Below are 23,097 nucleotides of genomic sequence, written 5' to 3'. Positions count from 1 at the left end.
AAATTCTGGAAAATCCCTTTAAAGCTTACAAGATGTATTGAAAAATACAAAAAAAGCAGGCTTTTTTTTTCTAAAAACAACTGCACTTGGTGTATGTGCTCTGCCCCATCAAATAAATGGGTAAGGGCTTGTTCAGACATGAACCATGCTATGGCAGCAATTCTCACATCTCCTGAACTAACAGCCTCATAAGCATAATTTAAGCTGTAAGTTTTGGTCAAAACACCCACTATTCTTTTTTTTATTATTATATATATTTTTTTTAATTCTGGAAAACTCCTTCAAATAAAAATGTTGCTAGAACTACATTATTTTTGTATTGTTACACTTGGGAAAAGAAACCATCATGTACAGGGCACAGTAGACTACAATATAATTTACTGTAGCACCAAAATCGCAGGGAAGGAGACTGTGCGCGCCCTCCAGAGCCAAGTTTGTGATGTCCATACATGCGGTCACATGCCGACTAGACGTGCACAGTCTTGCCCAATAGAACTGAATTGAGCGAGGCGGGACAAGTCTAGTCGGAATGTGACCGGAAATATGCAAATCGCATACTTGTGGTCACATGACTACCTGCTTCAGATGCCAGAAAATCCTGACAGCGCACACCGTGCACGTTGTGAGGATACACAAGTCTTTAGCTCCAAGCCTGGAGAACCCCTTTAAGCTTCATTTTAAAGACTTGGTCACTTTATCATTATTTTAAATAGATGTGTTTGGATGTGATTTTATGGAACTTACCAGTATTTTAATAGGACAGGTTCTCCTCCTTCCTCACAGGCTCTCCTTTTATCAAAATGGCCGCTGGTGGAGGATCATGTGACCATGCCTGTCCATCTGCCTCCTCTTTCACAAATGAAGTGTTTTTCTATTGGAGGAGGCGGATGGACAGGCGTGGTCACATGATCCTCCACCAGCGGCCATTTTGATAACAGGAGAGCCTGTGAGGAAGGAGGAGAACCTGTCATACTTATATTCTAAAAGCTCCACAAAATCAAAAGTCTCCAACACATCTATTCAACTAAAAATGGACAACCCCTTTAACGCTGAATACATTATAAAGGGCTTCTAATAATACGGTGGTGCTCTCAGTTTACCTGTGTAGACGCACAGCAGCCATGTACCGATAAGTGGAGCCAGGGTCTGGCCAGGTTTGGTGACCAAGGCCACCATTCCAAACATCAACGCTGAGGCCGCCTGTTTCCTGCGATTGAGGACAAAGTCTTCATCCACCAAGTCGGTGACCACCAGGTTCAGCAATTTACAAGTCCCTTCAGTGAAGACACGGTTGCTGCAATGAGCGGATAATACACGGTGGTTATTGACATGTAACCAAAGCGATGGTCAGGATCAAACACCGCTGCTGCCAATCATACTCATGGAGGAACACGCAGCAAGACAGCAAAGACGACAATCTTATCCAGACAGGAAACTAAGGAGTGAAGGTTCCTGCTGCAGCAAGTGGCTCCTCAGCCACCACAAGGCTGAAAAACACTGTAAGAAGGTGTATCCCTATCACACAAAGTCATGGACTACTACCAGGACACGTCGTCACCTTGTGATTGGCGGAGGTTTAGTAACCAGGACCCCTGGAAAAGATGGGGCCGCAGCAATAGGACCAGGCGATTCCCGTATCCTTACTGTCAGACGGTCGCCCAATGATAATCTGAGGACAGTATGTACCACTATGGAGACCCTCAGCAACTAGCTGTAATCTATGGGGGGGAGGGGGGGGAACAGACAACTACAACCCCCAATTCTCCTACAGCACCAGAGGGGAAATAACAGGTGGTCTATGTAATGCAGGGACACTGCAGACATAGGAACGCTGTTTGTATGCGCTGATTTTAGGATCCTGAACATGGGCATCCTACCTACTCCAACATTAACAAAAATTATTAATAAAATTTAAAGAAAAAAAAAAAGCGCTCATATTTTTAACTTTTTACTTTTGAACTTGGCGATACTCCAACACGATGAGAGCCAGTAATCACCACGTTTCTTTACAGGCACAACAATGCCAATGTCATGATCGTTCCCTAGGGGGCAGTGCTGAGCAGATATCTATGATCTCTGTACGGCTCTATGACAGTATACTACAGCGAAGACTTTTCATTTTGGCTCAATAGATTATGTCAATGTTTGCAAGGTCTATTATATTACAGGGGCTGTCCGAGGACAAAGAGGATATGCCACAAATGTCCATCTCTTGAGTTTGTATCTATTGGACATTTCGGTCATATTTACAGGCTACGCGAGAGACAACCACAGAGCGAGAGAGACAACCACAGAGCGAGAGAGACAACCACAGAGCGAGAGAGGCAACCACAGAGCGAGAGAGACAACCACAGAGCGAGAGAGACAACCACAGAGCGAGAGAGACAACCACAGAGCGAGAGAGACAACCACAGAGCGAGAGAGACAACCACAGAGCGAGAGAGACAACCACAGAGCGAGAGAGACAACCACAGAGCGAGAGAGACAACCACAGAGCGAGAGAGACAACCACAGAGCGAGAGAGACAACCACAGAGCGAGAGAGACAACCACAGAGCGAGAGAGACAACCACAGAGCGAGAGAGACAACCACAGAGCGAGAGAGACAACGCAAATGAAAAATAGTTTTAAAAAAATTTAAAAGGTACAAACCTGGCTATAAAAATACACAGTAGATATATTTGGTCCGGGCCGGCTAGGAGCATGAGTGCACTGAGAGCCAGCTTGAGGATGAACAGCCAGCGCACAACGCTGTAAACGCCATACTTCCGACACAGAGAGAGGAAATACATGTTGTTTAAATGTGGAGCAATGTAAGAAATACCTGGCAAAGAGGAAAGAGAAAGAAAATCATTTCTACTTCACAATATGTAATGGTCACTTTTCTTGCATGAAGTAACAATATCAGTGCAGTAAAGTACAGGGTGTCAGTCCAGAAAGACAACGCTGCCCATAAACATGTCAGCCAAAATTACACAAATCATCGTTTGCAATGGACGATGGCAGACTGATCTGTAAAGTGCTACGGAATATGTTGGCGCTATATAAATATCATCATCATCATCTGTAAAATTCACGGGTTTTTTTAGGCTGTGGTCAGATGAGACTAGAGGTGTATGTAATTCTCCGATACGTCAGGTATGTGGAAGGTTGGATCGTTTGTAGGATCTACAGCCAAAAGGGACTGCTCAACCCTCCGATGGATGGATGATTGGCTGAAAATCGTATTCGTATGACCAGCATTTTTGGGATCATTTGCCATATCCAATGTGTATGGCCTGAATATAGCGACTGGTGTGACCGCCGCCTCTCATATAATATAATAGGATGACAATATGTCTCTAGGATCACTATAGAAGCTGTGTGAGAAGAACGAAAATCTACTGGTAATCATGTATAGTAATCACAATAACAACACATTAGACTGACATCAGCCACACCCGCCGATATCAGCGCGCTCGGCCAACAGTCTGTATGGAGGTCCCCCGACTCTTCCAGACAGGTGATATTGGGGAAGGGAAGGATCAGCCATGTCTGATTTTGGACGATCCTTTTGTTCTCGGTCAGATAACCTGCCGCCTGAGTAATCTGAGGTCTCACAGAACACAAGAGCGCTCGGATAACTCCTGTGTGTGAGGGAGATGGGGGAGAAGTTCACTGACAGCTGTCTAATGTGTCTGGGGGGCTTCAGACTTCCGATCCTTTCCTGACACCCGCAATAGATGTCAGCACAGCTGGTGACAATACTTGCAAGCGAGGCAAGACAGAAGTAGACAGCTGACAACTTACCAAGTAAAAAAGAGCCGGTAGAAACCGAGATTCTGTCAGACAACAAATGCTCCAGGAAAAGGGGGAAGAAATTACTGTTAAAATGGCAATGAAACACCTGCAAAACAACAACAAAAAAAACCTTAGCAACATATCCTTCATTGGGCAGGTGCCCCATCCCGCGCCCACGGCGTGCATCCAAGCAGAACACGACACAGACAAATGGACGCCATGCTGCCCCCAGATAACAGCGCTATAGATCCACTAATGACCCACTGGCCATCAATACAACCCAAACAGGCAGAAATAGTATGGCGTCTACACATTGTATACATAGCTGTAACCCAAGATAACTGGCAGGGGCAAAGTTGTATTGGGTTAAATTCACATTTGGAGAAACTTTTTTTTAAAGGAACAATATTAAAAAAAAAATCCATAGTGCTGTATAATGAGATCTTCTGAAAAAACCCTTGACACAATATAACTATATAGTGATATACTTACACATGTAACTCCACAGTTACGTAGCTTCCAGACCAGAGCCCTGCGAACCATCTCCTGCCCCCAGCACCTCTCCTAATTAGTACGCCAAGCGAGATGTCATCATAGCGTTGTGTCACAGGATGTTGCATTGAATCTACTAGTGAGACGAGGTGCCAGGGATGACGGCCGGTAAGAGGAGGTCCGCAGGGATTTGCTCTGGCATCCAAGGACTACTAGCTCAGGGTCCTTACTACAAATGGATACGGTGCATTGGAAGTGGCACAGCTCCATACATTGTATAGTGGCACCACTTCTGGCCACCACACAGTGTAAGGCGCTTCCCATTCAGCGCAGCTCAAGAGAAAGGAGCGCCTGAGCGAGCACGCCGCCCAGCTCAAGAGAAAGGAGCGCCTGAGCGAGCACGCCGCGCAGCTCAAGGGAAAGGAGCGCCTGAGCGAGCACGCCACGCAGCTCAAGGGAAAGGAGCGCCTGAGCGAGCACGCCGCCCAGCTCAAGAGAAAGGAGCGCCTGAGCGAGCACGCCGCGCAGCTCAAGGGAAAGGAGCGCCTGAGCGAGCACGCCGCCCAGCTCAAGGGAAAGGAGCGCCTGAGCGAGCACGCCGCCCAGCTCAAGGGAAAGGAGCGCCTGAGCGAGCACGCCGCCCAGCTCAAGGGAAAGGAGCGCCTGAGCGAGCACGCCGCGCAGCTCAAGAGAAAGGAGCGCCTGAGCGAGCACGCCGCCCAGCTCAAGAGAAAGGAGCGCCTGAGCGAGCACGCCGCGCAGCTCAAGGGAAAGGAGCGCCTGAGCGAGCACGCCGCGCAGCTCAAGGGAAAGGAGCGCCTGAGCGAGCACGCCGCGCAGCTCAAGGGAAAGGAGCGCCTGAGCGAGCACGCCGCGCAGCTCAAGGGAAAGGAGCGCCTGAGCGAGCACGCCGCCCAGCTCAAGAGAAAGGAGCGCCTGAGCGAGCACACCGCCCAGCTCAAGAGAAAGGAGCACCTGAGCGAGCACACCGCGCAGCTCAAGGGAAAGGAGCGCCTGAGCGAGCACGCCGCGCAGCTCAAGGGAAAGGAGCGCCTGAGCGAGCACGCCGCGCAGCTCAAGGGAAAGGAGCGCCTGAGCGAGCACGCCGCGCAGCTCAAGGGAAAGGAGCGCCTGAGCGAGCACGCCGCCCAGCTCAAGGGAAAGGAGCGCCTGAGCGAGCACGCCGCCCAGCTCAAGGGAAAGGAGCGCCTGAGCGAGCACGCCGCCCAGCTCAAGGGAAAGGAGCGCCTGAGCGAGCACGCCGCGCAGCTCAAGAGAAAGGAGCGCCTGAGCGAGCACGCCGCGCAGCTCAAGAGAAAGGAGCGCCTGAGCGAGCACGCCGCGCAGCTCAAGAGAAAGGAGCGCCTGAGCGAGCACGCCGCGTAGCTCAAGAGAAAGGAGCGCCTGAGCGAGCACGCCGCGCAGCTCAAGAGAAAGGAGCGCCTGAGCGAGCACGCCGTGCAGCTCAAGAGAAAGGAGCGCCTGAGCGAGTACACGGCGCAGCTCAAGAGAAAGGAACACCTGTGCGCGCACACGGCGCAGCTCAAGTGAAAGGAGCGCCTGAGCGAGCAAAGAGAGAGGAGTATGGGTTCAATAGAAGGCTGTGTGCTCCTGCTTTCTTAGTTATGCACTTATCAGGGGTCTTTTCAGTGATCAGTGAAGGCCTCAGGACCAGGACACCCACTGATCTGCACAGAATTAAAAGGCTTACAGAATATAAAAAGTTTACTTTCACTTTAAAGACTGTGTGTAATCAGAAAAGGAGTCATGCTTTGCCCGGGAGAATGTATAACGCATATGTACTCGCCGGTCCCGGCTCAGAAATTGGCAAATCCCCGCAGAGCACAGCGTGCACTGGGGGGATTCATAAGTTTGCAGTCACACAGACTCACTGCAGACTTCTAGATTTGCACCAGACAACCCCTTTAAATGTATTTTTTATTTTTAATACAGATCTGGTTGAGAAAAAAAAACTATTGCCAAAAAAACATAAAAATTAGAAATCTTGCAGCAGTTTTCACACTAGCCACTGGGACAATTCTAGACTAATACTTCGTTTCAGGAAATCCAAATGTACATTAGCAGCAATGAACAGACTCCGACCCTATATTTTGTATTGAAGCATCTAATGAGCAGGTGCCAAGGTCACGATGAAGGGAGTAAGAGCTGTGACCGCCTCTTCTGATTGGTAAATGCTGTGTGATCAGCTATCTATAGAGGAATTATCATTCATTGTAATCCTGCCTCTGCGGATAATGAGCCTGATGAAATTTATTCTGGAAAGAAAAGGAAGTCTAAAATAGCCCTAGTGGCCACTGTGAAAATTGCAAAATTACTAAATTTTGTCTTTATTTTACTACAAATTATATGTTCAAAATAATATGTCAAAAAACCTAATTTAAACAATAGGTTATTTTCGGATAACACATTTCGCTGTCAAAAATTACTTTCCAAAAATCGAGAGTAATTTGGACACATCTGCCTGGCTTGTCGCATTTACTTGTGACATTGGAAACTTGTGTGTTTCGCCTCAAATAATCTACTTTGCTTACGTAAAAGTGTACTATGTACTGTCAGCACGTGATGAATGTTCAATTACCATGTTTTCAACTCTCCAGCACCACTAGTACCGTATGGAACAGGGTCAATACTCAAAGCAAACTTAAGTATCTGCTCTAAGGGGAAGATAAAAAGGTGAACGTCTGTTGTTCCCAAATCTATTGGTTTCCATCTCACCCACCGCAGGGCTAAAAGTGTCTGCCTCACCGCTCGTGTCTCCTTAGGGATTAATAAATACATTTAGCCAAGCATATTATAGGAAACATGAGGATGATACACGCTGGTGACTCATCTCTTGGCCATTCTCTATCGGGTGTGTATGGCCGTCATCTCTCGTAGAGATAAGTCCCTACACGACCAGCGAGGTGATGAAATCCGCCTGTGGTTCCATTATGATCCCATCACCATTTACGATGTTGACGCTCGGTCAATAATGGTGGTGGCCCTGTGCCTGGGTGTGTTGTATTTACACTTGTGATCAGTAGGACAATGTCTGAGGATCTTACCTGCACCAGGTTCATGCACACAAACCACAGAAAGTTTCGGTGCCTGGACAGCTGTTTGAGGTATTCTAGAAGGGTGATCTTCTTCTCTGGAGAATCCGTGGGCTCATGAACGTATAATCTAGGGGAAAATAATCCACGTTAGAGAAGGCAATCATCTGGAATAGTCATAGAAGTCTATAAGAAGGCACCGGAGAAGCACCGGCCTATAGAATCCCAGCGCAACGCACGACTTCACCAGTTCTTTTAATTGGAACGGCTCCTTCTATTACTAAGGAGAAGTAAAAATAAAGTGGCTGCCAAACTACCCACTTGTGGAGGTGGAAACGAGTAAAAAAAAAAAAAAATTCAACCACTCCACTTCTTGTCTGGCTTTACAAACATCACATTGGTGGCAGAAGATGCTGAGATCGCAGGGATCTGCTAACATAAATCCAATAGCTGCGGCTAGCAAGACAGGACTACTTAATTCAAAAGGTGGCTATCTGGGTCCTTTTGGGAAACCTTGTTCTGAGAAGAGCCATACATTAAAAAGGGGTATCCCCATCTCCAAGATCCTATCCCAATATGTCGTCGTTGTAAAAATAATATTAGCAAATACCTCCAATTAGAAAAGTAGTATAGTTCTTCTGATTCGCTATCTCTTTCCTCATGTGTAGGGCATTGCAGTAGCTTCAGTATCTATGGTTACGACCACTAGCATCTAGCTGTCACTATATGGTCGCAACCATAGATACCGAAGCTACTGCAATGCCTTACTCAAGAGGAAAGAGATATAGCGAATCAGAAGAACTATACTACATTTCTAAATGGAGGGATTTGCTAATATTATTACACCTACGACATTTTGGGATAGGATCTTGGAGATGGGAATACCCCTTTAAGTTTAAAAATAAAAAAACCTTTATTATATCTATAACTGCGGGAGGCAGAGGACCGGCACAAACCCAACTCCAAGCACCAAGAATGTTTTTTTCCAAAACTGGCCAGCGCATTTTTAAACTAAAAATATGCATGGCTCCTTTTAGCAAACAGTCCCCCAACTAGGACCTGTGCTTACTTTGATAAAGATTTTGACTCTAGAATAGCTGTCGGCCGATCGGTCAGAATGACCACTATACCACCTATCTCCCCCTGAACAAACACGCTCCAGTCTGCTGAACATGTATATATAATTTTAATAGAGCGGGAACTCAGAGGTCTCTGGTAGTGGATCAGTTAATGCGGGAATAAGGAGCAGGGGGTGCATTTACATAATGGTTGAATTGCAACGTTAAATGACCCACTATCAGCTACATGCGGTTGTTTAATATCCTGTTTAGATAGGCCGACCGCACTTCCATGTGCACAGAACAATTGTTAATTATGATTGTTCTGTGAACATAGAATAGCAGGTTATCATTTTTATAATTTCACCCGACAAACAAGTGTTTTGCACATTCGTTGGGTGAAAGGCATACTGTTTAAATGGGTGAGAAATCAAAAATTGAGCTCTACAAGGAATGCCTGTGCGTTTAGCCTTGTAGATTAAGTAGGATGAAATTTACCATGCCTAATCTATCTTACATACTTATACCATCAAAAAAAGCAAAAAAACTGAAAATTCATCTGTTTACAGGCATCTAAAAGGAATTAACCAGGACTAAGAAATTGCTTAGGAGATGTCATCGATATCAGATTGGTGGGGGTCCAACACCCAGCACCTCTACAGCTCAGCTGATACTTGGTGCCGTGGCTGCTGGAAGTAAAGTATACGGAGACAGAACAGCGCAGTACACCATGTAGTGGCCACTTCCAGGTATTGCAGCTCAGATCATATTAATTTCAATGGGAACTGAGCTGCAGTACCTGACAACGGCCACAGTATATGGGGCAGTGCTGTTCTGTTTCTGTACACTGTACTTCCAGCAGCCTCAGCACCAGGTATCAGCCGAGTAGCGAGGGTGCCGGACCACCACAGATCGGATATTGATCACCAATCCTAAGAATATGTCATCGTGTCTTAAGTCTCGGACAACCCCTCTAATAATTACTTATTTTAATGGAAAACTCTCTCCAATATATTCTGTTTCCACTTGAACAATTCAGTTGCTTTGTTTTTTTTTTTGTTTGGTTGTAATAACATTTGGCTCCTTAGTAAGAGACACACCTTAGGACATGTGTAGGAATTCCTTGGATGTCGTACAAGATGCCACGTCAGCTATTTCTATTTCACAAGGTGAAAATGATAATGACTGCTGGAGGAGCGGCTTTTAAAATGATACTTACAAGGGGCCGCGTACGGACACACGGACAGGAAACTTGTAGGACATGTTGTTATGAGAATCCAAGCTTAACCTCTTCTGCAAACACGGCCCGGTCCAGCCATAATCCTAATCTCATTCTCTCCAGACAACTGATAAACATTCGTAACCCGAGTAAACCCCCTAAGGTAGCTGAGGTCTTTGTGCGGCACAATAAGGAGCGTCCTGGCGTCGGTGCACGGTCGCTCAAGCATTACCGTTTCTGTAGCAAACAGAAGTGCAAACTCCTGTACCCTAGATGCAGCTATGAGGGCAGCGAAACAGAAAAGTCCTTTCAGCTCTGTACTAAAGAGGGTTTATATATCCACCTAGTGGAGTGGTGCTGGGTACCGCTGCTAGAGGTCCCAACTGTTTTAAAAAGCCTTTTTTTTGAGGGGGGAGGGGAGGGTGTACCTAGGGAGAGACCCGTCAATCACCTGTAGAGAGGGGTCAGGGAGAAGCTCAAAGTATGGAGGAGGCTTCTTTAACTATGGTTCTCTCTGAAATGTCGGAGCATTTCAGAATAACACATACCTGGCTCCAGTCCTGCAGCCAGGCTCCGAGCATGCTGCCTGTGGTTTGGGCAGGATGCATAGACTCTCAGGTTCCCTTTAAAATCAACAGACATATGAGATTTGTTTGGAAAGTACCAAACATTCTTCCACTCCCTAAATATCTTTGTGTGCAGCCCTTGATTCTTGAAAGGAACCCATCATAAGAAAACTACTTATTGTTTAAATTAGGTTTTTGTAAAACTTGTGTTTTTAAAACATTTTTTGCCATTTTTTTTTTTAATTATATTAAAAACAAGCTTAGCAATCTTTCAATTTTCAGTGTGTTTTTTTTAGACTCCCTTCATGTCCTTTCAGCAGACTCCTTATCATCAGAGGCAAGATTACAATGACAGGTAACCCCTCTATACACAGCTGATAACACAGGATCCACCAATCACAATAGACGATGTCACATCTGACCCCTGCCTCCCCTCCCTTCACAATGACCTTTGCACACGCTCATTAGATGCTTCAATGCAAAAGATAGGATTGGGACCTGACCATTGCTGCCAACGTCCGTCTAATGTCCAGAAACAATAGAAAGTTAGAGTCTAAAATAGCCTCAGTAGCCAGTATGAAAAATTGTAATATTACTACTTTTTATATTTTTAATACAGATTGTGATATGAAAAAAAAAAAAAAAAAAACATGCCAAAATTTCTACAAAAATACATTGAAAAAAAAAGACACAAAAACCTTAAACAATAGGTCATTTTCTGACGACAGCTTCCCTTTAAGTCCCCCATACACTTTAGATAAAAAAAAACAGCTGACCATCTAATATGTATGGGAGCCTCCCGAATGTCCCAGGCTGGTTATGTTGCGTGAGTGGCAAAAGGATTGGACGGTTGGAATTCAATTGCCCAATCCTTTAATTCTGTGGGGTGAGAAGTCGCTGCCAGATGATTCTGGCAGCAGCTCTTGTAGAAAAACAAAAGAGCATTCAGCACAGCAAAGCAACCATGTGTATTTGAAGGAGACGGCAGAGATAACCAGCAGCCAAACCGCTCTTTAAGGTCAGCTTTAGGATGAGGGAGGGTCCCAGCAATGCAATCCCCATTGATTTGCAAGATGCCATCACTTCTTCTGGTGGTAAAACCTTTGTGACTTGGCGAAACATTAGCAGGAAAGGCATCATCGCTACACAGCTTTGTCTTTTGGGACCTTAGGATACTTTGCTCTTGTGCCATCAATACTGTTTATAAGGATTTACTTTCATGCCATAGTAAGTGATGACACACAGTCATGGCCAAAAGTGTTGTCACCCTCGAAATTGTTCCAGAAAATGAATATGTCTCACAGAAAATTGTCATTATACATGTTTTGTTATACACATGTTCAAGGGTGTCAACACTTTCGGTCATGACTGTATATCTAGCATATGATATAAATTATTGATCAGGGGAGTTCCCCGATGACGAGGCCACAACGCGGGATAGGTTTGCAGCATTTCCCTGCACAGCAATGCTTTCAGGCATCCTCTCTGCTGCACAGTCCTGTTCACTTCAATGAGGCTTTATTGCATTTCTGCACCGGATCAGTGGGGGCCAAGTGGTCGTTCCCATGAAATGCATTAATTTAATATAGGAATATTCCAAAAAAAAATAATTTTTTTCAACCACAATTTGCGATTTCACTTACTCCTTTAATAAGCAATCCTGGCTGTCAGCAGATTGTCCTCCTGTCTGAAAGCGTTGTCTGAGCAGCCACGTAGAAACCGTGAAGCCAAGAGCAGACACCGCTGCCAGGATCACACAAAATATCCGAAAGGAGAAAAAGTCTTCTTTATTCCAGACTGTATAAGATGCAAAAACCGACAAGGAGCCGATAGCACTGAACAGCGAGCAGTGAAAGTTCAATCTCGTCCTCTCGGCAGCCGAGACTGCCAGGTCTGCCAGCAAGGCATTGTGGTTCAAGTCCACCATGGTGAGGAAGCTGTCATACACACACAGGCAGATGAGGAACTGCAGACCAGGATGAGCCCATGACACCCAGAACGCCAGGAAAGAAAGTGCAAACAGTGGGCCATTTCTGCTCAAGGCACTCAGCCGCTTCAGCACCACGTCAGGAGCGGAGACGTCCACGCTGGACCTGCAGGAGAAATTACAGATCAGAGGCATCAATGGAAGGGGGTTCACAGATACACAATCTCATAAGTAAGTGATCGGAATCATATCATGTGATTTCCATCATAGATTTACAAAAACACAAGCTCAGATTTCAATGGGGACCGGGGAAGGAGTTGCTGCCACCATGGCTGGGTGAGAGGTGTCAGGCCGTGATCCAAGGAGTAACGTTCTAAAAGTCTCCTCACCTCGGCAGGTCACTCTCTGCAAGGAGATACGTTACCCCTTGGATCCTGGTCAGACACCTCTCACCCAGCCAGATCTCACACTTTGCACTGATGAGGGGCAATACCCCTGAAACACAGTGTCTGCAAATTGAGATTCCTGGTTTGGCTTTTACCCCAAGTCATGTGACAAGGCTCGTTAGAGAGTCGATATTGACTTGTAAGATTGCTACTTCCTATAGGTGGCACTAGAGTTCTAGTCCTCTTCCTCTCTGAAGAGACAATTTGAAGCCGCCACTATTAATACAGAGAATTAAAAATGCAAAGTGGAAGCCGCCAGCTGAATGGACCGGTCACTTCTTGTAACCGCTTCGCAGCTTTGAAAGCCTGAAGCGGGTAAAAGTTCAAGGAGACTGAACATGTGTTCAGCACGTTGTTCTTACATTTGGCTTTTTTTTCAGTGCTTTTTCAGGTGAATTCCAGGCAGAGTCCTCCTAAAAAAGCCATTTTGTGCAAATACTCTTAAGGTATGTTCACACGTGATGTTTTTTTGCAGCAAAAACCAGAGTGTTGGCAAGAGAAGTGCGCACTTTCGATGCATTCACACATGCATTTATTTATTTATTTATTTATTTTTTACCATTTATTAGAATGGGTGAAAAACGCCGCAAAATGTTGACATGCTGCCGATTTCATAGGTCAAAAAAAAAAATGCAAGGAAAAAATACAAAGCATGTGCATGAGATTTTTGAAACCACATTCGTTTTGCTGTGATGTTATTCAAACCAATATTAAAAAAAAACATACATATATTTCATATTGGTTGGAGATATAGCATTATTTAATCTCTCCATGTGGTGTTATATGCAGCATTTCTGCAGCAGAAAAAAAAACGCAGCCAAAAAAAATAAATAAATGCTGCAAAAGCACCACATGTCATCATACCCTTAGAGAGGTTTCTAGGATGAAGTGTTTTTTTTTTTATCCCCATAGTCTTGCTCTGGTAAAAATAATAAAATCAGCATTCCTCACCATCCCCAGGCGAAGTGCTGCCTCCCCACTGCAGTCACATTTTTTGTTGCAGGCTATGCTGGCCCAATTTTAGGGCATGTGACCGCTGCAGCCAATTACTGGGCTCAGGGGTGATGCCGTTGTAGTTTGTCATGAGACCACTGAGGCCAGTGATTGCCTGGAGTAGTCACGTGAGCTGTAGTTGTGATGCCACCGCTGCAGCCTGTCAAGAAAGACTGGGGACAGCGGCGGAGAGGCAGAACTGCAAAAGCTTGCAGGAAAAGTGATTCAGCGTATGAAATTACAGACCGATATGAAAGTTTTCGTATACTGAGGACACTCGGAATGAGCCAGTGCATTCAAGGAAATAGTTACCCACAATCAGACTTACTGTTTTGCGTTCAGGAAGATCTGGTCACTGAGCCATCCAAATAAAGGGTCGTTCAGACTGTTCCAGATCAAGAAGACTGTCTAAGAAAAAAAAAAACGTGTGGTTTCATTTTTTTTTTTTTTTTTTTTTTTAAGAAATGTGCTTGACTTTCTCATTCACTTTAGTAACAGATGTCGTTTGGGTAAATCTCTGCACATATAATATTCTACCGTCTTATACAAAGATTTCTTTTGAGTCTTGATTACAGAAATTGTATATTACCCCTTTAATTGCGCAGTTATATGGATACTGATGGCACAAGATTAAATAATAATTAACAGTGTATTAACGAAAAGGACTGATCAGATCAGAGCAAAAAAGAAGGAGCAATTTCTGCCGCTCAGATTTTGTCAGCGGCTTCTAATATCTCCTGTCTTACGTTTGATCTTGAAGATAAATGTGACCTTTAGTTTTGTTTCGCTGGAAGATGCTGGAGTCCATCTGTTTTCTGCATTTGTAACTTTCACTTACTAGAAAGAATAGTTTTTTACTGAATTTACAGACTGATCTGAACATATAAAACACCGATAATTTACTATTCCAGCCAAAATTCCCAATACACAAGGCATCAGAAAGTATTAAAAAAAACAAACAAAAAAAAACCTTCTATTGAGACAAGATATTTCATTATGGCACCAATTCATCAAACAAGTGTCTGTTGCAGGATTTCTGAGGGGAAAGGGGCTTCTTCCCTATCCCTCATGCTGGGGGAGCCCTAGTCTATCCCTGTCCCACGGATTATTCATAAAGGTGGAGACGCCGGGGTCATGAGCCTTGCTATGCTCCTGACTTACCCTTATCTGTTCCCTCCTCCACCCAGGATGGTGTGAGGCCGAAGTGTATAGGATTATACTAACCAGACAGACAAGGGAAGACAGACAGGGACAAATGAAAACTTCAATCTTATAAAATACGCTCATCAAACAACAGAGTGGAACACAGGGGAGGGGGAACATGGGTGAAACCAAATAGGAGATTATGTGGATGAACATGCAATCAAACTCCAAGCAGAAATCTCCAGAACAACTCTCCAACCGCCAACTCCAAACCAGGCAGAATGAACTATCACTGGCAATTCCCAAAAGCCAGTGGCAAGCATATATACCAGAGGGGAGTGTCCAACACAGAATAGCTGAGACAATCCATGAAAGAGAACTCCAGGAGATCAACTAAACTGATTAAGCCTAGCAATGCCAGAGCAAAGAAAACATGCACTGTTTAATATGATGGTGAAGCAGTTCTAACCAGTCTAAGAGTTCGGGTAACCAGACGCTGCAATCTTCTGGTACCTCTCTGTGGCGGTATCCCCGTGACAAGTTTTGCAAGAATTCTGGTGTAAAACCGCTTGAAATGCAATTCAAAGTCACACAAACATTTTGCAACTTTTGGCAATACTGGCCAACTCCGCAAAATTTTTAAAAGGTGGGCGAGGCTTGTTTGGGGCGGGACGTAGCATTGCCAAGCATGCCTGACGTACGTTTCTGGTGGTGGCGCACGGAGTTTTGTGGTGTAGCGAGTGCAGCCGCTCGTCATGAATTTGATGAGCGGCCGTCGCCATACCCTTGTCCCAGCTTTGCCCATTTCAGCAGCGCTGGGAGAAACTAGGGTGAAGACGCGAGAAGTCGCAAAACTTAGGCAGAGGTCTACATTGCACCTACATTTTTGCAACTTTTCAAAGCTTTTACGCTAGAATTCTGGGGTGAAAGCTTTGATTAATCAGGCCCTATGTTCCTACATAGATTTAGACAAAATTAGGGCACAGTCAGACGGCTGTATAAATCGGACCACAGTGCACGGACTGGCCGGCGGCTCTCCCCACCCGAGCATGACAGCTTCATGTAATTCTATGCAGCTGTCATGTTCGGGTCAGGAGATGGCCAGTCTGTGCACTGTGGTCCGATCTTGGACCAATTTATACGGCGGTCTGACTGCGTCCTTAGAGTATGTTGAGACATGCTCCCATCACAAGGGGCAGAGTAACCCTGAGATTTCAATTTATTCATACATTTCCAGGAGGAATAATAGAGGGATGCCACAACAAGTTCTATGTAAAAAATACGCTATGGAATTTTTAAAAAGGGAGGTATTTTTGAAAACAGAAATATGAGAAGAGCTGATGGATCCTTTTTAAAGGATTTGCCCAGGTTGTAAAAACCCCTTTTCCAAACAATGAGTCCCTGGTCTGCTGTCACAAATGGCATTACATGGTGCAGGAAATCACACTGATTTCAGTGGCTGTCAGATTTTGTTCCTGCAGTTACCTGGCAGCTCCAGCTATAATGTAATATGTATATGTTTTATAGTAACTGGCGGGAAGCCTTACACCTGTACAGCCAGGGAAGAACTATCGTGCCCAGACGGCCTAGGATTTATTCTGCACCGTCCTTTTATTACTTTGCTGCTATATTCGAAGAAAATACCATCATAAAGCTTAGTCTTACTAACTTGACAGTCAAAATGATAAAGTGAATAATTGAGTTCCTGATTCTGTCACATGCCTGGAAACATCAGATATCAAACCGAAAATAAAAAAAAAGCACCAAGATATTCCATGACGGCCATTTCCTTGGCCACGACAGGAGTAGGATTTAAAGTTTGCTGTAAACTATGTAGTAATTATTGCAAACGGTTGTCGGCCTCTTACATCTGATTGAGAGGATTAAGGATGTAACAATAGTGGTCTAAACAGAGGTCACGCCGAGCACCATTGTGAGAAGTGAACTATTTTTATAATATGTCTTTACAATGGAGCGGTTGCAATAGCTGGTAGTTATTAGGAGAACCCCCACCTGAGGTCTCTATATACAGTCAGCAAACTCTGACGGTCTTTGATGTATTCAGGATAACAAGGTATTGCCATATGGGTATGAAAGGCATGTGCTAAGTATACAGTGCAGCGTTAGTATGGCCTGGACACAGCGACACTGATTTATGGCGTTATTTACAGGACACCTTGTTCTGCAGGTCCATACGATGCAGCCACGGTCAGGAGCAAGAATACAGAAGTGAGGACCGGGAAACACAGGATAATTGCAGTTTAAATACAAATCTATGTTGCTTTGTATGGCTGAGTTCACAAATATAAAAGGGAATTATAAACAGACTCCCTATGTTCTACAGTGGGCCAATCCGCAGCGTCGGCCAGTCCCAGAGCCCAACTGAACGGATGACCACCATACACCCCGCCCCTCCACAGTGTCTGCCACCAGACCACCATCCTCAGCAGCGACAGACACCGGAACCCCCTCCTCAGTAGAGACATATACCAGACCCCCTCTGATGAACACCACGCCATCCCCAGAGCCGCAGCACTCACAGAAACCCCTTCTACAGAGACAGGCACAAGAACACTTCCCCCTTGAGAGTGACAGACACCAGAAGACCCCTCCGCAGTGACGGACATCAGACCACCTCCACAGTGATGGCCACAGGGCCCCTTTTGCAATGCTGGCTAAATTACCCTTTCCCCCCCCCCCACCTCACCTCCTCACATCAAAGTCAGTCATAAACCCCCCTCTAACAAGGTCAGCCACCTTGGTGCCAAACACTGCTCCAATAAACGCCATCTAAAATCCACATCCCTGAAAAAAAAAAAGTGTCAGCCCCAGTGCCCCAATTTCCTTCTGAACTGTGTATAAGACGACCTTTATTGGATCATTTTTCTGCTTCCAGGACACAACACAAGTACATATCATTGTATATCTACTCCGGATCTGACTTGGCTTTAGATCTGCAACGTGTCATTATGTAATTAACTATGTGCAACTCACCTCTCCGATCCAGAAGGACAGCTTGTCGATCTTGTAGACTGAAACGAAGGTGTCCACGTAGTAGAGAAGGAAAACGTTGTGCAGGACGGAGAGGAAGAAGGACAACGAGCCGTACAGAACGGCGGTGGGAAGGTGGAAGAGCCCCGCGGCAATTCTCAAGCCCATGTTAGGTTATTCTGGACGGCTCACTATGTCGGGTCATCCATACTGTACACTGCCACTACACATCCACCTCATCTGTCCTCCTGCAAAACAAAACAGAAGGGCATTATCAATAACTGTATCATGTCTACTACAGCCATATTGTCTCCATGCACGTAAGGATCACTGCTTACTACATGTACGTGAACTACATGTCAGGTGCTCACAAAAATAAAAAGACACTTTCAAGTTGAAACCTGTTGGACAAGACTGAAACTTTTTTTTTTTTCAAAGAGAAAACACCGCCTCGTGGAAAATGTCTACGTGTAGAGTTTAACTGTGAGCAGCAGAGAGGATGATGATGATGGCCTGAAGGAAGGAAGGATCATTATTTCCTGGTCTATGAAGGCTGAGATGAGAAGAACTTACACATCAGCACTTAGGAATTAATTTCGCTGCTGGTTACAATCATATTTCTTTTCCGCGTTTGTGAGAATTCCTCTATTGCTGCTACTAAAATGTTACTATCGAGAAGCTGCAAACAACAGAGACAAGAGGATAACTATGTCAGCTTGTGGGCTGCGTTCACACTTGTGTTTGGACATGGACATTCTATTTGTTTGTTCCAAACAAACAGAATAATTGCAAGTTACATAAGCGGTGGAAATGGTAGTAGAGGGTCACCACTGATTATTATGGGGTCCATCAGGATTCCACTAAAGTGTCAGTTCTTAGAACTGAAGAAAAAGCGCGGCATGCAGACGTTTTATTTTTCTGTTCTACACAGGGGTATTTACCGTACTAGACCACAGACAAACACCTTTATTGTCTATATACTGTCAAGAGGGATCCCTTTGTATCAATGGAACTGCCTCTAACAGCAGCGATCAGAGTTAAACTCGGTTCGCTGCTGTTAACCCCCTCAGTCTTGGACAACAGTATTTAAGACATGTGGAGTGATGTTCCATGCACCCAATTGCAGGGTGCCAGCTGAAGACCCCTATACCTGCCATGATGCCCCCCCCCCAACTGGGGGCCTGCTGAAGACCCCTGTACCTGCCATGATGCCCCCCCCCCCCCAATCTGGGGGCCTGCTGAAGACCCCTGTACCTGCCATGATGCCCCACCCCCAACTGGGGGCCTGCTAAAGACCCCTGTACCTGCCATGATGCCCCCCCAACTGGGGGCCTCCTGAAGACCCCTGTACCTGCCATGATGCCCCCCCCAACTGGGGGCCTGATGAAGACCCTAAGGCTAAGTGCCCACGATGCAGTAATGCTGCAGATTTTTTCCGCATCTCCCTGGCAGGAAAAATGCATGCGGATTGTACATTAGTTTTTCCCGCCAGGTAGAAGCGTTCGTCAAGCGTTTTTGCATGCATTTCTGCACGCGGGTTATCAAGCGCTTTTCCAAGCGATTTTAGCATCACTTGGAAAGTGCTTGACAACTTGGTCACACTATATAAATCCATGCAAACGGCATGGATTTATATAGTGTGACCAAGTAATAGTTTAAAAAAAAAAAAAGAATAAAAATAGTAAAAAAATAAAGATTATACTTGCCTTCCGATGGCCCCCGGTGTTTTCTCTGCTACGTCCGGTCTGTTGTACGTCTCGTGGTGGTCTGAAAGGACCTGCGGTGACGACATTTAGTCATGTGACAGCGGTCGCGTGACCTGTCACATGCCTAATGACGTCACCGCAGGTCCTTTCAGACCACCGCGAGAACTACAACAGACCGGACTTAGCGGAGAAAACACCGGGGGCCATCAGAAGGTAAGTATATGTTTATTTTTTATTTTAAAATCTTTTTTTTGGTACCATGGTACCCGGGTCTGGAGGAAAGTCTCCTCTTCTCCAGACCCGGGTACCATCCGCGCATTGAACCGTATGATATCCGCATGGGCACATGCAGTCATGCGGATATTAAGCGATTCAATGCAAGTCAATGGCGGCAATTACGCTGCGTGTCTGCAAAATTAATGGACATGCTGCGGATTTTTCCGCAATGATAATAAGCAGCGGAAATTTACGCAGCATGTGCACAACACATGTGGATTATCATTGTAGACCATGGGGTACGTATTACCAAGCATTTAAGCTTATTCGCTGCGGAAATTCCGCGGCAAAAACGCATTGTGGGCACACAGGCTTATACCTGCCATGATGCCCCCCCAGCTGGGGGCCTGCTGAAGACCCCTATACCTGCCATGATGCCCCCCCAGCTGGGGGCCTGCTGAAGACCCCTGTACCTGCCATGATGGCGCTTTTGCAAAAACCAGACTGTGGATGGCATTCGTACAAGACAGATAGTTTTACAATATACTACAATACTGTTGTAAAGCAGTATGCAGAACAAGAAATCAGATGGTCGCAGGTTCAAATCCCCCAAAAAGGACAAATAAAATAAAGTAGAAAGTTAAAAATATTATATTTAAAAATCATAATAAAACATTTGGTATCGCTGCAGCCGTAAAATTCTAATCATAATGTAAAATTATTTAACCTGTACAGTAAAAGCAGTGAAGGAAAAAAAAAAATCAAAATGCCAGAATTGCGTCTTTTTGTTTTATTACTGCAATGGAGGCAAAAAATGCAATAAGCAATCAAAATGTTACCACTAAAAACACGAGATAGAAACGTGAAAAACAAATCCTCACATAGCTCCATCCATTGGAAAGTTTGATGGAGAATCATATTGTCAGGACACTTCTACCACACTGTGAATGCTTAAATTAAAAAAATAAATAAATAAATAAAAAATTGAACATGAGCTATGTTCACACGTTGCGTTTATGCAAATTTATGTGAATTAAATGCTGCTTTTACAGTACCAGCAAAAGCTATGAGATTTCAGAAATCTCATTCACACACATTGTTTTTTTTCCTGACTGAATTGGAAATCTGCTGCATTTTTAAAAAACTGTCACTTTTTCCAGCGGTTTTTTCACCCACAGAAAGCAATGATTAAGTGCAAAAACACATATCAGGTTATGCTGCCTTTTTAGTGAGAAAAAGAAAGAACAGCAGTATGTAAAACACATTTTTGTGATTTTACCAAGTTTAAACCATAATGTCTTGGTCACCTGAGACGGCAGTTAGGATTAGTACAGTTTAATTAAATTAGTGATTTGTAAAAAGTAAACATTGTCCGACAAAGATGCGAGATTGAACAATACCTGATCAACTCAATGGCCAACCAAAGTGTGAAAGTAAACAGTGTCCTACAAACTCAATGCTCTGACAATGTCTTCCTGACCAATTCACTTCCCCAGCTGTTACATTTGTAATGTGTATTTTTTCATGAACACGTCTTGGCATTGGCATACACGGTAATGTAAAATGATTTGCTGTGCACACGTTCAGTCTTTTTTCACTTTTTTTCTTCTCTTCAAAAGTCATTAAAGTCACTAAAAGAAGTGACCGGTCCATTCTTCTTGCATTTTCCCCACTTAGAAGCAACTCACTATTAAATATATTTTTATGCAAAGCTGCCGTAAAAGACAAAAAAATTTCAGGGAAAAACACCGCTGCGTTTTTCTTTTTTTCTGCTTTAAAAATTCAGGTGGTACGTTGGCGTGTAAAATACATGGTGCTGGGGTTTACCTAAGGGTCCCTTCACAGGGCAATGACAGCAGATTGAAGCTATAGGAAGTCAATCAGTGCTTGCATTTCCACCACGCGATGATCAGGAGGGGTTTGTACGGGTCGCTCTCCCTCGCATTCCTAGCTGTCGGCAGCACATGCTCAGCGTGCTGCCGATCAATGATGATTTTTATGGTGGCACAAAAAGGTGCGATCAATAACAAACCAAGGATTTACCGTTTGACTGCCGGTCACAATGACACTTGACAATGACCAAGAACGACCATTCGTTTGGACAATCATCAACCATGTACAAAACCTAAAACGTGTCAAAAATTATTATTAGAGAAAAAGAACCTAAAACAGACATGATGGTGTTTGTGGAGGCGCATTGTCAGCTTATGTACCTGATGACTGACACGACACGGTGATGAAAGGAAGGCTAACAATGGCCCATGACTAGCTGTTGTCACCACAGACTGGCCTGGAGCTTTGGATTTGTGATATGTTAAAAAGCACCTACCACCATGACATGGACATAGGAACCACAGACAGCTCTCTTTGAAGTAAATAATGGTCAAACAGGTTGGATTTTAGTTGTCAGCAGATAATTGGTGCCTGAGGTGACAACTGCTGCCCATCTCCCCTTACAGAAGTGACGAATCATGTGGTACAACAGAATCGAAAAGAACGGTGATCAGGCCAAAAAAGAAGCCACATAAATCGCTTCATACATGAAGCAGTCCACATGGGTGGACATCATAGTCCGTAAACAGACCGCAAGGCCCGGACTAACAGAGTCTCCCAACCCAATCTTACATGTGGATCTAGGAGTCTGTAAATTCGGGTTAGGAAACCCACTGGTTATTGTGGTCCGTATACAGACCGGGAAATTCGCTTGTGGGGACACAGCTTAATAAAGGGGATCAATTCACAACTAATATATTCTTAGTAGAGATCTGATCGTTTACTATGGACAACTTTTGATGACAGCAGAAGTTGTTATACCTGACAACTAGCTGCCACAAATGGCGGACTAATAGAAATACCATCAGCAAGTATTGCACCTCTAAGGGTGTTCAAACAACAACTTTCTTCCACGCGGTGAAAAAACGCTTAAGAAAATGCTGGCGTTTTTGCAGCATTTTTCTGGACAGTTTGTAAGAGGTTTTTGTTGGCTTTTTCTTAGATATTTTTGGACGGTCATTTTTGAAAGTATTTTTTGTCCTGTTTCCTTTCTCAGCTTCTAAATAAACTGCAAAAATAATGTGGACACCTAATAGGTGTATTTTTTTTTAATTACCGTATTTTTTGGACCACAAGACGCACTTTTTTTCCCCAATATTTGGGAGGAAAATGGGGGGTGCGTCTTATGGTCCGAACGTTACCTGCGGTGGTGGTAAAGTGGGATCACAGGGCCCTCCAGGAACGCAGCAGAGGCAAGCACCGGCGGCAGAGGCAAGCGCCAGCGGCTGCCACCTGTGCCTGGCCGGTACTGGGGCTGGTGTCGGGCTTTGAGCGGCGTGCGGCCTGCACAGCTTTCAGGTGTGCGCAGCCATCTTCCTAGAGCTGTGAACTACAGGAAAATGGCCGCCCGAGCGGACCAGTAGCTCCGGTGGCCATTTTCCTGTAGATCACAGCTCTAGGAAGATGGCCGCTCACAGCCCGGGACCGACCGCAGCACGGTACAGGCCCCGGCCAG

At 44.9% G+C, this 23,097-nt stretch overlaps 1 protein-coding gene across 5 annotated transcripts in view; it reads right to left on the bottom strand.

The window, feature by feature from the left end:
• MFSD13A (major facilitator superfamily domain containing 13A) overlaps positions 1-23,097 on the bottom strand; it is a 38,342-nt gene that overhangs the window by 6,493 nt on the left and 8,752 nt on the right. For 3 of the 5 annotated variants that reach the window (XM_073685310.1, XM_073685307.1, XM_073685306.1), the window contains exons 2-8: positions 17,671-17,915; positions 13,862-13,941; positions 11,811-12,260; positions 7,337-7,454; positions 3,789-3,885; positions 2,652-2,823; positions 1,101-1,294 (exon numbers count right to left, since the gene is read on the bottom strand). In XM_073685310.1, the coding sequence (XP_073541411.1) occupies positions 1,101-1,294; positions 2,652-2,823; positions 3,789-3,885; positions 7,337-7,454; positions 11,811-12,260; positions 13,862-13,941; positions 17,671-17,835 (1,276 nt within the window). In that variant the 5' untranslated portion in view covers positions 17,836-17,915. Of the gene's footprint in view, positions 1-1,100; positions 1,295-2,651; positions 2,824-3,788; positions 3,886-7,336; positions 7,455-11,810; positions 12,261-13,861; positions 13,942-17,670; positions 17,918-18,005; positions 18,026-23,097 lie in introns of those variants that run through there. The other 2 variants (XM_073685311.1, XM_073685309.1) reach the window with 2 other exon arrangements.

This window comes from Phyllobates terribilis, unplaced genomic scaffold (assembly GCF_046119375.1).
Source record: "Phyllobates terribilis strain yellow unplaced genomic scaffold, ASM4611937v1 Scaffold_5__5_contigs__length_657084704, whole genome shotgun sequence".
Taxonomy (NCBI): Eukaryota; Metazoa; Chordata; class Amphibia; order Anura; family Dendrobatidae; genus Phyllobates; species Phyllobates terribilis.
This window is presented reverse-complemented; position numbering and strand designations above follow the sequence as displayed.